Here is a 15289-nt window from a genome sequence, read left to right as displayed (position 1 = left end):
AAATTGAGTTCCAATCAAACTCGCGATTCTTTTTTCTAACTTTAATGTTTTTAATGTGATGTTATTCGAGACAAATTTTGTGTTTCAATTATTCAGATGGTTTTCATTGTTAAATCATGTTAGTTGCTCATGATTTTTTGGAGTTCTTTAAAGTATTTTACCTGAATGATTTTTTTTTTCTTAAATCAATCCCAATCCCAAAATATTTTAACATAACTAGAAAAAAATGTCTCTATAAAGGGTTAAGCCAGATTCCAGACCATATATAAGCTTACTAAACCTGCTAGTGGAAATCAGGTATTACGAAAGTATAGTAAGAAAATGAAAATTTTAATTACCTGCAAATAACCCATTTTTTCTTCATTCTTCAATAGTGAACCAAGAATAATAGGATAAGAAGGGTCAAAATTTCTAATAAATTCACAGGGCATTTCTTCAACTTCAAGTCTAAGATACAGGCCTGGTCTGAAACCTTCATATTGAACTCTAAGCTCATCATCAAGTCCTTCGAATTCAGTCTTATTTAACTAGAAAGACAATCAAAAATCAGGTTTAATATGCAAAAATGTGCAATTTCCTCAGTTAAGTTTAAAAAAATATTTAAATACTAAGGAATGGGAGCATTTAAGAGCTTATGATAGTTGTTTTCTTTCAGAATTACTACTGGTATATTATTACAAAGAAAGTGAAAAAAATTCATATTTCTTTCTACATTGCACATTACGATTCAAGTTAATTAAAACTTCATAAGTTAAAAATCTCAATGCATTGAAATTTTCTTTACTCCACTTTTTAGGAAAATAAAATGGTTGGAGAAAAAGCTTTTTTGTAATGAAGAAAAACATAGAAAACTATTAACTTATTGGGGTAAATTTCAAAATTACAAATGCACTATTATAAAGATAATGAAAACGAATTATACATTAACTATATTGCATATTATAATACTTGTAAAGATTTTTAAAAAAACTTCAAACTACAAACATCAAAATTTCCTGATCTTTTTTATTCCTCTTCGATCATGTTAAATATATGATATGAATGATAAATAATTGAAAATAAAAACAGAAATTTTGCTATTTTAACTGTTGATGAAAGGATAAAAATGTATCGTAACAATTTATCTCCATCACTAAGTGCTTCCAAAATATGTATAATACTTATGAACTTGGGACTTATTTTGGAAGTGCAAATTCAGGTAAGTGCAAATTTCTCATCCATCACTTCTGTGAGGATTTAGCATCCATCACTTGTCATCAAGGATGCAACTACAATACTAAGGGTTAAGAAAAGAAATGGTTTTGTGTTGAAGGAATTAAGCTGAGAGACAAGGCAAAATATACAATTATAAAAGCAAAAGGCAAACTTTTATTTTGATGCTGAAGAAAAATTTGGAGCGATAAAAAGTAACATTAGTAGAAAACTAAAAATGAAAAAAAATTAACAGTTATTTAAAAATCAATTCACAATATAATTTGAAAGTCATTTGAATAACTTATCTTCTTCGTTGAAATTAAAATCTTAATACATTTTTAAAACATTTTAAATTTTTTTAAAAAAAAAGTTCTTACTTCTCCTTGAGTATCAGCTTCTAGTTTAAGGTCATCGTGATAAGATCGTCCTTCAGAATCGTCAAACTGCTTATTAAACATTTCTTTGAGTTTCTTTTTCTTTTCCATTCTTTTCTCTTGGGCTGTCTTCTCTTTTTCAGCTTTCACTTCTTCAGTCTCATCTTTATCATCTTGCTCTTCATTCTCAGACGATTCATCTTTTTCTACAAGATAAGAAAAGTGGGACATAAGTACACTGATTGAGCTCAGATTGAATTTACAGTTAAATGGTAGGAGAGACAGGGTATCTGCTACATTTTAGATTTTCTAATCCACGACTATTCATGACTTCCCATGACTAATTCCAAGAACTTTTCATGACTTAATGAATTACTATTTTCTCCACAAAAACACAACAATAAATTTAAAAAAACATTATAATAACATTAATTGAGATGATAGTTATAACCAAAACTGTTATACTCTGTATCTTCATATTTAGATTTTAAATTTAAAAAACAGAGTAAAGAAAGAGTTGAAGCAATAAAGTAAGTGAAAAAAATACAAAAGCAAATAATTTTTTGTTCCTTTTTTTTCTGCAGAATTATATTCTAAAGATAATTTTCTTGTTCATAGGAAAGGAAAGAAATACTCCAGATTTTTCTGTTCTCATTTCGGAATGACTGGCTTGCTTCAGTTAGAATTTAAAATTGATGAAATAAAAAACAAAAATTCTGAAATCAGAGAAGTTTAAAAGATAATTCGCTCTAGAAATGATGTTTTATCTTTCATTTTTTTTAAAGAACACCATAATTTTTAAAGAACAGGATGAAACTGATGAACAGGGGAGAAACAGATTGCCCTGATTCTGGCCAAATTAGTTCTGCTTTCTAACAAACAGGCTCTGGATTGCATTGTACTTAGTAACAAGAAAGAGCAGCAATATTAGCATTTTGTTATTGTTGAATACATGGCACCTGCATAGATAACTTTATTCAACTGAGAATGGATATGGAATATTGAAAATTGTGTTTGCTGGGCTTATAAAAACTGCAGTGGAGCAAGGAAAGAAAACTTTCATTTCACACATTACATGTAAACTTTGTACATATTATCAAACTATCAAATAAATAAAAATCTCTGCTATTTTTTTCACTGAAATTCTAATATATATCTAAATTACACATAGAGTTTATATATGCATCCAGTTTTATCCCACTAGAGGAGTACAGTTTGTCTAAAGTAAAAACTCCCCAGGCCATTCGTCTGGACCTGTGGTGGTAACTATGGTAATGAGCTATAAGTATTTCAAGTAAGAGTATGTGGTCAATTGTCAAGGACAGGATTGGGCTCAGATCAGCGAGAGAAAGGGAATCTTTTTCTTCGGACAACTGTGTTAGCCTTAGAGTTAAGAGAAGCTCCTTGAAATGCGCTATTCTTGATTCCATAGCAACAGACGGTCTCTTTGCGACGGGGGAGTTTTTACTGAAGATAATCTATAGTTAAAAGCTACTAATTTTATATAACTGCACTAAAAATATGAATTTCCGATTAAATGATCAACACAAACTAAAATGTTACTAACAAACAAATATTAAAGCAATAGTTAGAAATAATTTTAGAAAAATGCAAGACATTCAGTCAAATTCTATGGAACTTTTAGCTTATTACAAATTCTAAAAAAATAAATACCCCTTTAAAGGATAAAATATATAAATGTTATTATGTCTAAAATGTATAGCCATTTTCTTACTTAGTAATTATAAAAAATTAATTTACAAAAAATCTATTTATTTTATACAGAAGTAAAAATCGAAAAGAAATATTACACGAATAGTTATTAATTTTAAAAAATATTAATAACTATTGTATATATTCCATTATTTAAATGTAGTACATGTATAATTTTCTCTATATTTTTAATTATACCACATATTTTTTTTTTCTTATTTTAAGAATTAAAACAAAGCAAAGCACCCTTTTAAAAAATATTAAACCATGCATTTTTATACATATTGAGCAAAAATGGTTGCTTGAAACAGATGTTATTAAGCTTTACAAAAATTTATGAAGTCTAGTTTTAAAAACGTAACTTAAAATTCTTATGCATAAAATTATGAATAAACCAATTTTGCTACATAGATTTGAGATATGGATATTAACTAAAAGTGATTCTGATCCTCTAAGAATATGGGAAAAGAAAATTTCGCAGAATATTTTCGGTGCAATTTATGAGGATATGCATTGGAAGATCAGAACAACTAAAGAGATTTATGATAAATATAAAGAACCTGGCATGGTAACAACTATTATAAGAATAAAAAGTATATGATGGTTTGGGTACGTCTCAAGAATGGACTCAGAAAGAAGGTCATAAGGTTATTAGACAGAAAACCAGAGGGACAAAAACCTAGAGTTAGTTGTAAAGTGCAAATTGAAGAGGACCTGAAAGTACTTAAAATTATCAACATGAAGAACAAGGCAACCAACAAAAGAGAATAAGTCAAAACTTTAAGGAAGGCCAGGCTATAGCTCTAGGATAATGATACATTTTTATGTCTTTCAGGAAATCAATTATACTTCCTAATGATTTAAAATTATTCTATAAGTTAAAATTTTTAAAAGAAAGTCAGACATTTCAAAATCTTAGAACATGACAGTTATTTTGCCAGTAATACTAAACTTAAAAAAAAATCCAATTATTACTTAGAATAACTAATAAATCAATGGAACTAATAAGAAATAAATGAATAAAACAAAAAGTCAGACATTCCAAAATCTTGAGTTATTTTAAAATATGAAAACATGAGTTATTCACCAATAATACTAAACTTAAAAAAAATACATTACTTAGAATAATTAATAAATCAATGGAACTAATAAAAAATAAACTCATAAAACTAATAAGAAGATCAATAAAACTACTAAGAAATAAATCAATAAAACTACTAAGAAATAAATCAATAAAACTAATAAGAAATTTAAAAAAAAAAAACATACCAGTGTCTCCTTCAGGTTTACTTTTGCCTTTATGAACAGTTCCTGTTTCAAAATCTTCAAAGTCACCAAACAGATCATCTAAAAATAAAAAAAATGTACAGAGATAAATTATATTATAAAATTTTGGGACAAAATTAAAACAGTTTGCATAACTTTTTGTGAAATAAACATGAAATTTTTTTAACATGCTCACATTTTAAACATAAAACTAAGTTTAACCTTAAAACTTAAACTATAAATTATCAGAAAATATAATATCTATCTTGAAAATACATTTGTACCTTTGCATGCAACCATATTAATCTGGCCCTTTTCAAACTCTTCGATTCATGACTAAACAAACCAGTATGTCTTAAATCTTTAATGACACTTAAACAAATTATTTAGACAGTTTTTTTAACCCTATTCTGTAAAAACATAAAGAACAATTTCAACTTCTAGCAATATTTTTACATAACTGATAAACTGTTTTTTCAGACTGTAAAGAAAATAACTTTTTATGGTAATTTGATAATGACAAAATGAAACATTTATTTGATATTCCACAGTTACAATATTTCAAAACGAAATAACAAACTTCAAGATATTTATCTATAATAAAAATTGTAATTGTTCATTAAAACATAAAAAAATACTGCTTAATATAAAAAATAATTGATTTTTATTAATTACCAATTGTGTTTTTTATTAATTACCATAAAAAAAGGATTTGTCTCTATATAGCAAAAATGTTAAGAAAAGGAAATTCATAAATTTAAAAAAATCGTTATCGTTCTGTAGTTTTTATAAAGCTATCTATAATTGCTAAAGCTTGATGGTACTATGATAATTCTTTTAAATAATAAAAGCATCCCTCCCAAAGTGCAGGTATATAAATAACAATAAATTACAATATAATATTAGGTAAGATAAAATATAGAGTTTAACTATAGAAAAGCTGAAAATTGCTATTATGCACCAAAAAAAGAAGTATTATGTGCATAATGTAGCAAATTCAAACTGTGTTTAAAGAGGAGTCAGAGACAAAAATATACTGGAAATGACACAAAATTAAAGAAGGAAAAATCACTAAGGGCCTTTGGGGTCATAAGGAATTGAAAGGTGATAAAATTCTTATAGTCAAGACTTACCATCTTCTTCTAAGAGCTTTTCAGCATCATCTTTATCTTCCCATTTTCCAGTAACAAAGCAATCTTTAATTGTTTCTAATATCTACATAATACAATAAAATAACATTGTATTATCTTAATAACATTAAACAAGCATGAAATAGCATAAAACAAAAATAATAGAAAGCATGTGTATTAAGTAAATTAAAAAGTTACTCTCAATCTATGTCAATCCATGGATTTAAAGTTTTATTTTATCAGTTATTACACATTTTGAAATGAGCATGTAAAAAAATATTATGTAATGTGGTTATTTCTCAACATCTCAAGGGGAAAAAACTTTAATGAAAATTAGAAATAAGGTAAGTGATAAAAAAAAGCGCAAAACATTATTATCTAGGTAGAATCACATATCAGGTTAAAACCTTAAAAACTGATAATAACAACAGTAAATATATAACTAACCTCTTGATCAGACCAATCCCTAGGTACATTAGATACAAATCTTGAACAGTCAACGTCATTATCACTCAAAACATTTTTCTTATCCTTTTCATGTTTTGCAATAAAAAACAAGTTTCCAATTTCACCATCAGATTCTGATTCACTATCTTGATTCCTTATAAAGTCTAAAAAGTTTTTAAGACAAATTAGCAGGTAGTAAGTAAAACAAAAACACATAAAAAACACATAAACACTTAAAAAACACAAAAACACATAAACCCTTAAAAAACACATAAACAATTTGCTGTTTGTTCTTTGAGTAAACTTAAATAAGCACGAGCCAACTACATGGCCAGCTTGGTGACCCTTACAACATTGCTATGTGATGTGATCTTTTCTAACTTGACACTTCCATAATAAAAAAATTTCAAAGAGAACTAAGCTGGATTTTAACTTAAATTTTTAATGCTGAACAAATCTCAAGAATCGTGAAGAAGTTGCTCTATTTTATGAAACATTGTTAGAATTTAAATCAAAGGTACATCTAAGAATGAACAACAAAAACTATGAAACTAAGAAGACAATGAATTTCTCAGAATGTCAGATTCTAAGAAAATTTTATTTTCTTCTATTTTGTTTTATATTTAAATAAAAGAGTATTTGAAACTTAACATACTTCAAATACATGCTAAATCAAACTGCAAAACAATTGGTTTGTTTTATAGTAGTTTAAATTTGAATCAGGCACTGATATAACCACCATTGTTTATATAAATACTTTCAAAAGGATTAATAAGTCTAAATAATAATGTTTAGTGTTGTGTCCAAATTTATCCAACCTATTTTAATTCAAAAATTTCTTACAGCAAAAAAATTTTTAAAATAATTGTATTTTTCAAGTGAAAAATATTTAAAGGAAAACTTGTTTTCAAGGTACGCTAAGAAAGTTTCTAATTAATCATTAACTGTTCTTCAAGAAAATTAAAACAAATATGATTAACATTAACAATAAAACAGGATTTGATACTAAACGAATCAAATAGCTTAAAAATATGAAATACTTTGCTTCACTATACCTCTCATAAAAAAAAAAAAAATAACTCATGCAATACTTTATTTAAGGTAAGCATTACAAATTCACGTGATTTAGATATTTTTTTCAGAGCATAAAGAAAATAGAAAACTGAGTAACTCTGTCTTTGTCAACTTCAGTTGGCAACCTGTGTTAGACGAAACTTTGCACGTTTAAAATTAAAAGAACACAATTTTTAAAAAATAAAAATATAAACTTTTTTCATGTTTTTGTACGATAGAATAAAATTAACATTTAACTTTAAGGAAGTGCTTTAATTAAAATTGTTAGAACTTTACTCAGCTCACTAGAATAAGAGAAAAAAAATAGTGTTTGAAAACCATATTTATTCATGATGTACATTTACATTCATAATTGAGAATAATTTTAACAGTTTCTTACATTTAATAATTTAAGGAAATTATTAAGATTAAATAATTTATATAAAATAAATTACATATGCTAAAATTTATTTTAAAAAAATAAATTTTAAAAAAAACGGTTTACGCGCATATTACACTGAAGGGATCATTAAACTGAAATGCCACTGGATATGGGATGGATAATTGTATAAATATTTTATAGTACAGTAACTCCCTGATGCTCTCTAGAGGGTATTGAGGAAAATGCACAGATAGCTAAACACTTTGTAAATAAAACATTAACATATAATAGAACATAAAAAGTAAAATTAACATTAAGGCATCAAAACTTTGAATTGCTTCCCAGACCAGAATATGGGACCAGAACTACCCCCTATATTTTGTGGATCAGATATCCGAATCTGTTGATGAAAAAAGGTATGTTTATACAGAGAAAGTATGTTTTTGTGTCTGATTTTGTAATTTAAATATCGTCTGCACTAATTAATTAGCATATTTGAGGTTACCCCCTCAAACCAGTAAGTCCTAGAACGTAAAGATCCGATCATTAGAACAAAAGATACTCAAGGAGGTTTTTTTTTTTTTTTTGGCACACTATACATAACCAGCAAAGCCAAATATTAGGGTTACCGCTGAGTTAGATAAGAATTTCTCAGTGTTCTTTGTCATAAACACTAACATTGGTACCTTAGCAGACCAGACTGAAAAATGTTAAAAGCACATCGTACAACATCAGGATCCTGCTTCAAAAATGAACGGCTCTAGCCGATATTCGGCAAGCCTCCCTTGCTGAATGCTTCTGCGAACTTGAATTTATGCTTTGTCTTTTTTTGCTGCAGTTATAATAGCTAGAGGCCTTGTTAATAATCTAATTCAGTAGGACTTCAGTTAATTGCTTAAAAATTTAAAAAACAGAATGTCAATTGGAAAAAAAATTTTAATTATTCACAATTTATTCAGATTTTTTTAAAAATTGTAAATTTTGAGACATCTTTTGTTATGTGAATTAAAATTTCAGAGACAAATGACCAACTTACTGTGCCCATAAACAAGTTTTTGTAAGCTAACAGTTTCCTTTTGACGTTGATAAAAATCATCAGCTGCTTTCTTCAATAAATTTTCTTTCCATTTTGCTTGACCTATAAATGCATCATTATAAAAGTAATGTCATAATTCCCTTTCCAGCAGTTTTAAATATAAACATTACAATAATACATATTTTGATAACAATAAAAAAAAACTGTGGAAGTATATGCAGCTTTAATTATTTTAAACCAGATTTTAGTTCAAAACTTATTTTTACATGAAATCACAAATGAATCAAAGAAGCATTCATTATACTCAAAATATTCACGACAGATATTCATTTCTTAAAAATGCAGATAAACAATCATATTTCATTGCAATTCTCCAAAGAAACGAATAAGTCTAAAGAAAACTTTTTTTCAAGTTTCTAAATTTAGTTTTAGTTAAATGAATAAAGTATTTGGTTAATTTAACATTACTGTCACTATCAGACTGAGAAAAAAAGTTACAATTTTTTTTGCATGAAAAAAAATATAGAATTAGCTCCAATATTAAGTTTAAAAATTCTTATAAAACAGTTATCAATATATATAAATGAAAAAAGCGTATTAGAATGTAAAGCTTAAACTTAAACAGAACATATTGTCTTTTTAATTAATTACTTTTTAATTTCTTACAGACAAGGGTTAATAATACTATGTTGATAATTTAAGCTTTATAAAAAAAAATAACCATTACATTTATTTTGTTCTTCAAACATTTTATTGCAGTAACACTTAATTTAATTTCTTCAGAATAGAAAAATAAGCAAAACTTTATGCAGAAAAATGGTAGAAAAACCTAATTTGTTCTTTTTTTTAAATTATAAATTTTAAATAAAACAGTTAATTTTTTAAAAAAAAGACTAAAAAACCCTCACCAAGCTCATCCTCATTCTCATCTTTATCATTTAAATCAAGTTTTCGACGCTTCTTTAAACGCTTGTTATCATTTTCTTCTCCTGAATCTCCTTCATCGCTATCAGATGATTCAGCACTCTCTTCATCATTATCATCAGCAAATCTAACCTTCTATAGCGAAAAAGAAAAGAAAAAATAAACTGAAGCTTTTGTTTTGTGATTGCAATGTTCTAATTATGAAAAATTATAACAATACGTAATAATGAAAAGATAATAGAAACAAACTATAAAAAACCTTTTTCTTCTTCTTTAAAGTTACATCAATACCTTCATCATCACTACAATTATCACTTTCACCGTCACTATCGTCTTCATTGTCTTCATCATCACTATCAGTTTCAAATCCAAGGCCAGTTGGTTGTTCATCTTCATCATCATCACTACTTAAATTCAAAACAATAATAGTTTGTAATAATTAAAATAATGTTAGTTTTAATAATAAATATCTTTTTCTACTAATAAGAGTGGTATATGCATATTTTTAGAGAAAATTTAGGTAGGTCCTCACTTATGAAAAAAATCAAGATTAAATATCCTATTATTCTGTTCGTATTGAAAACATGAAATAATGCTCCACTAAGTAGCACAGTTTAACAATTAATCAAATTTTATTCAATAAAACAATTTATTTCTCAATTAAATAATGAAAACTTTTGGATCTCAAGTTATGGGGATTAGAAGTTCAAAAAGTAAAAATGTTTCGACACAATAGCTCAAGGAATTCATTAAAATATATATAACTTTGACAATCTGTTACTTATGACCATTGATGAAATTCTGTTTATCTTTGCTATCCTACATTGAATGTCTATTTAAAAAAATATGGGGGGTTTTTTTTAGATAATATGCAAATAATTGAATTTTACGTTTTGTTATTTATATTGTTTTTAAACTTTCAAAACATATTGATAAAATTATAATGCAAAACTATAAATATTAACTCTGAAACTTAATCTAACAATAGCTTGGTATAGATTTAAAATTATTCTAGTTCCAGTCATTCATATTATCAATGGAATAATTTTAAGTAGTGAGAAATTATCAAAAAAAAATAAAAGTAACAGGAAAAGTTTTACAAATGTAAATGACATTGTTAATGCAATAAATTAATAAATAAAAGCTTGTTTTCGAGTTTTTTCTATCCTTTAGAAGCATCTGGATTTTCAATGAATTGAACCAGAATTAATCTCAATTACTCTCGATGATTGAAGCACATAAAACTATGAGCAACATTTTAAAAACAGGATTTTAAGTTGAAATCATGTAAATCGTGCCTGAAATAAAAAATGCAAAAAAAAGCCTTCTTAAAAATAAAAAGATATATATTAAAAAAGAAAAAAATCTCTACCTTGATAAATCATCATCATTTAAAGACTTTCCACCAGAAAATAATTGGAATTGAGATTTATTTTTACTTTGACTGGCTGAAGAATCTTCCTGATCATCATCCTCACTGCTAAATAGAAATAATGTAAGTTTTTAGAAATATATCTAACTGTGTTTGATAATTAACATAAAACTAGTTAATTTATAAAATAATTTAAAACCTTTTTGGAACATTTTCAAAATTATTTTTGAGTGTTTAACAATCAGGTATTGAACATATTAAAAAGAAAGCTATGTTTCAAAATAAAAATGATATTCCAATCCTGGTCAATTTATACAATTTTGTTTACTAAATAAAATTAAAACAAAATAACCATTATTTAAAGTCCATATCTTCTAGTTTGCATTTTGACTTTTTTTATTAATTAGTTCTTAGTGTAATATATTAATCAAACATATGAACCACTCTCTCTTACTCTATTATGACAAATATATTTTTATGTTTCTATATTTGTCAAATATATGTTCATTTCTTCAAATATATTTTTTTATATAATATAAATATCTTTCTCTATTATAACAAATATATTTTTAATTTCTGAAAAAAATTAAAAATGCAAAACTGTTAAAATATAAATTTTTTTAGAAGTTGAAAAAAATATATAATTTATTTTGGAAGTAAACAAAATTCAAGAAGCAATGTAAAAGATATTATAGAAGTAAATAAAATCCTAAGAGCAATATAAAGAATATTATAAAAATTATATCTTTATTCAAGACAATGAAAAATTTGGTATTTTGTTGCCAAACCATTAATGTGGTAGACATGGGATACACTATTAAAACAGTATTTTGTTTTCAATGTCTCATAATAATTGCTGAAACAACTTTTAAAAAATAATTCTTAACATTTCTTTACATGTACATAAAAATTTAAATGTTTGGAAAGCTACTATTATGACAGCAACATCAAATCTAACAACACATTTTGAAAAATAATGATCGAAACCTTGGAAATAAGAGTTTTTTTGTATCTGCAGGAAAAAATTTATTTTATCTTCAGTGTCAAAACTATTATATTGGTAATTGAACTATTATATTGGTTATATTGGTAACTTTTTTGGTATGGTGCAATTCTAAAAATATTCGTTTTATTTCATATACAAGTACTTCACACATTATTTCAGACTTATTTTAAAATTGATTTTGAAGATTAAAATTTAAAAAAATTTTTAAGCCAAAATGAATACGTAAAAAATGGAATTGTTACCTTAACTAACTACAGTTGCTTTAATTTATTTTAATTGTACATTTATTTCTTACTTTATTTTTTTTAATCAGATAAAAGAATGAAACTTTAAAAAATTAAATCATTCAGTAAGTTAAAGATATTGCTTACTTTATTCTATTTCAACCAAAATAAGTAGAGTTTGTTTAAATTGTGAAAAAAAATCTATTAAAAATTCAATAAACAAATAATAGCTAGTAAACAAAGAAAAATACACCAACATATACCTGGACATGTCTTTATCACCAAGTGGCTTAGCCCCAGCAAATAACTGAAACTGTGCTGCCTTCATTTTTTCATCTATAGGATGTTGAACAGCAACCATAGTGTTAACTAATTTATCAGCTGGTTTTTCTTCCTACAAATTAGAATTTCTTATTAGAACACTAACTCATTAAAATATTTAAACTAACACTATTTACAACTCTTTACATTTTCTCATACATGTATAAAATCATCATTAAATTATTACCAATATTTTTAAAATCTGTATTAAGCCTGTAAAATGACAATCTATGTTATCGGCAAAATGACATGAAAAAAAAAAGGCTTTGACAAATATTTTCTCATTTGCAGTAAACAGGTAATTATTTTACCATTATAAATTATTAAAAGGAGTTATCTTTTAATATTAAATTAAAAATTATTTTTCTATCATCTTTTAATGCCAAAAATATTAAAAAATTGCGACACATTTAGCACACAATCAACAAATTAAAAATATCTTTTAACATCATGGTAAAATAAATTTACATTGAATATCGAATTAAAGTATTTGCTTAAAAATACAAACAAAAAGTAAATGCTAGTAATTAAATGCAAGATATCAAAAAAGAAAAATTTTAAAACAATACCTGCCAACCCCAATTTTTCAAAATGCAGAGGATTCACTATGAAATTGTACACTTTCAATTTCTATTCCTTATTCAAAGAATCAACAGTAAAGCTATCAGAATGTAATGTTATAACAAATTCAGCTTAAATAAATCCAAAATAGAAGAAAAATATCATTCTTTTTTTCCGTACAATGAGATTTTCTACGTTCTGCATTAATGTGCATCAGGCTGAAGCACAGCAAAAATTAAAGATGTCATTGTCTGAGCTAGGGATGAGAGCACATTCTTACACATGTATTCGTACACATAATTAGTTCTAAGGTACGAAACTTTCATGAAAATTTTCAAAATACAGAAAGTTATAAACTCAGCAGTGCAGAAAACTGGGGATAAAAAAGTTGACAGTTATGAAAAAAGGTAGAAATAAAAACACTCACTTCCTGCTTTTTTTGCTGTTGATTATCCCTCAATTCGATATAAACTGCATCTTTATCATAAACAATACCTCCCACTCCACTCATGGGCGCATAAATGAGCCTTTCTTTTTCGTTCAGTGAACGTTTTTTGTTTTTCTCAGGCAAAGGGCAAGGATCAGGCAAAAAGTGAATATTTCGAATCAAATAATCACCACAACCTGAAAATCAATTTAAAAATAATTAAATATTAGTTTTGAATACTGTTTTTATAATAAAAATCACTTAATTTATCATATAATAACAATATAAAACTGTTTTAAACTTTAAAAAGAAAAAAAAAACACTTAGAAATTTTAATGTGAAGTTGAACAAATTTTTCCCTCCAATTGAAAACATCACTAAACTTTTTTTTATTTATTTATAAAAAAACATATTAAAAAAAGAAACATTTTTATTTCCATGCTTAAAACTTTGTTTAAAATATTCAATTTAAAACTATCTTTGTATTGACTAGAATGCTTTATAACATAAAATCTAATCAAATCTGTAAATTTATTGTTATTTTTTAGAGGTAAAAGATTTCTCCCTCAAAACAAAATAATTGTATTAGCTCTTTGCAAACTATTACTAATAAAGAAAACTTATTCAAGTCACTTGGAAAGTTTCTATGGGGAAGTTTCCATTCCTTTCTTAAAAATAAAACTTACATGATATAAGAATAAAAAGGAAAAAATAAAAACCAATCACTTATTTAAAAAACTATTTGATTGAAAGACAAATAAGATAGAGAGTTTTAAATATAAAGAGCTCAAGTTCAACTATTACCTGGAATATGATAATTGGAATTAGGCTTTAATGCTCCACCACGAGCATAACCATAGAGGCACACAGCTCTATTACAATTAGGATCCTTTGCTAAATTCTCAGGATTAGTTATATCCTCCATTCTATATATAAATAAATAATCCATTATATACCATTAGTGTGTAAAACAGTATAAAATTTAAGGAATTAACAAAATAAACAACACAACAGTTATTTATTATGAGAAGTAGGCTTTTGATCAATTTGTTAAAACATTAATCCATTAACAACTTGTCAAAATCACTGGCCCATAAAACTAGCTCAATTAAAAAGTACTGAAATGACCTAAGTATTGGTAACTTCCTTTTCCCTCCAATATTTCCTGACATTAGTTGATAGTTACACTTCTGTTTGAAAATACTTGTATCTCCTTTGATAATAACAGTTTATGTGGCATATTAAACAGAAGCCTTAAGATTTAAAAAAATGCCTCTAAATACAACTAGTTGACTGTAATTAAAAAGACAAAATATTAAAACAGCTAGTGTAACTTTATACAAGGCATCACATAAAGAAAATATTAAATGAAGAACAAATTTTAAGATGGCGAATCATTTAAAATACAATCAATTACAATATATTGAAACTAAAAAAGTCATTAATGAGAAACATCTGTTAAGAGATGTGGATAGTTCAGCATTCAATGCAAGACAATTCAAGCATTTATTACAGTTATATTCAAGACAGAAAAACTATACTCTGCTTATTAGTTATTCTGGCAATTTAATAATTTACTAATAGTATAATTTACAACTTAAAATCTGTAAAATATTTACACTGAGTTGAAAGTAAATTTGTTATATCACATTCTGTTAGAAAAAATCTCACGCAAGCAGGAGTGTAGAAGCAACATACACCAATTTCAAAAAAAGGTTGATAAATCTTTTTTCTAAAATGCGTATTAAACTATAAACTTGTCCAGAGTTCATCAAGTTATAGAAATTCAGATATTAAAAGCTGTAAAGATTTCTGGTTTTATAAGCCAGAAATATCAAACTTTTTTGTAGGACTACATA

General features: G+C 25.9%; 1 protein-coding gene across 4 annotated transcripts in view; it reads right to left on the bottom strand.

Annotated features, from left to right (window-relative positions):
- Positions 1 to 15289, bottom strand: part of LOC107456994 (ribosome biogenesis protein BMS1 homolog) — a 42282-nt gene that overhangs the window by 18413 nt on the left and 8580 nt on the right. The window contains exons 7-18 of one of the 4 annotated variants that reach the window (XM_043047853.2): positions 14235 to 14356; positions 13431 to 13627; positions 12385 to 12515; positions 10892 to 10999; positions 9779 to 9926; positions 9504 to 9654; positions 8596 to 8697; positions 6125 to 6288; positions 5681 to 5762; positions 4551 to 4628; positions 1572 to 1774; positions 339 to 527 (exon numbers count right to left, since the gene is read on the bottom strand). In XM_043047853.2, coding sequence (XP_042903787.1) covers positions 339 to 527; positions 1572 to 1774; positions 4551 to 4628; positions 5681 to 5762; positions 6125 to 6288; positions 8596 to 8697; positions 9504 to 9654; positions 9779 to 9926; positions 10892 to 10999; positions 12385 to 12515; positions 13431 to 13627; positions 14235 to 14356 — 1675 coding nt within the window. The remainder of the gene's footprint in view (positions 1 to 338; positions 528 to 1571; positions 1775 to 4550; positions 4629 to 5680; positions 5763 to 6124; positions 6289 to 8595; positions 8698 to 9503; positions 9655 to 9778; positions 9927 to 10891; positions 11000 to 12384; positions 12516 to 13430; positions 13628 to 14234; positions 14357 to 15289) is intronic. The other 3 variants (XM_043047854.2, XM_043047855.2, XM_043047856.2) reach the window with 3 other exon arrangements.

This window comes from Parasteatoda tepidariorum, chromosome 8, assembly GCF_043381705.1.
Source record: "Parasteatoda tepidariorum isolate YZ-2023 chromosome 8, CAS_Ptep_4.0, whole genome shotgun sequence".
Lineage (NCBI taxonomy): Eukaryota > Metazoa > Arthropoda > Arachnida > Araneae > Theridiidae > Parasteatoda > Parasteatoda tepidariorum.
This window is presented reverse-complemented; position numbering and strand designations above follow the sequence as displayed.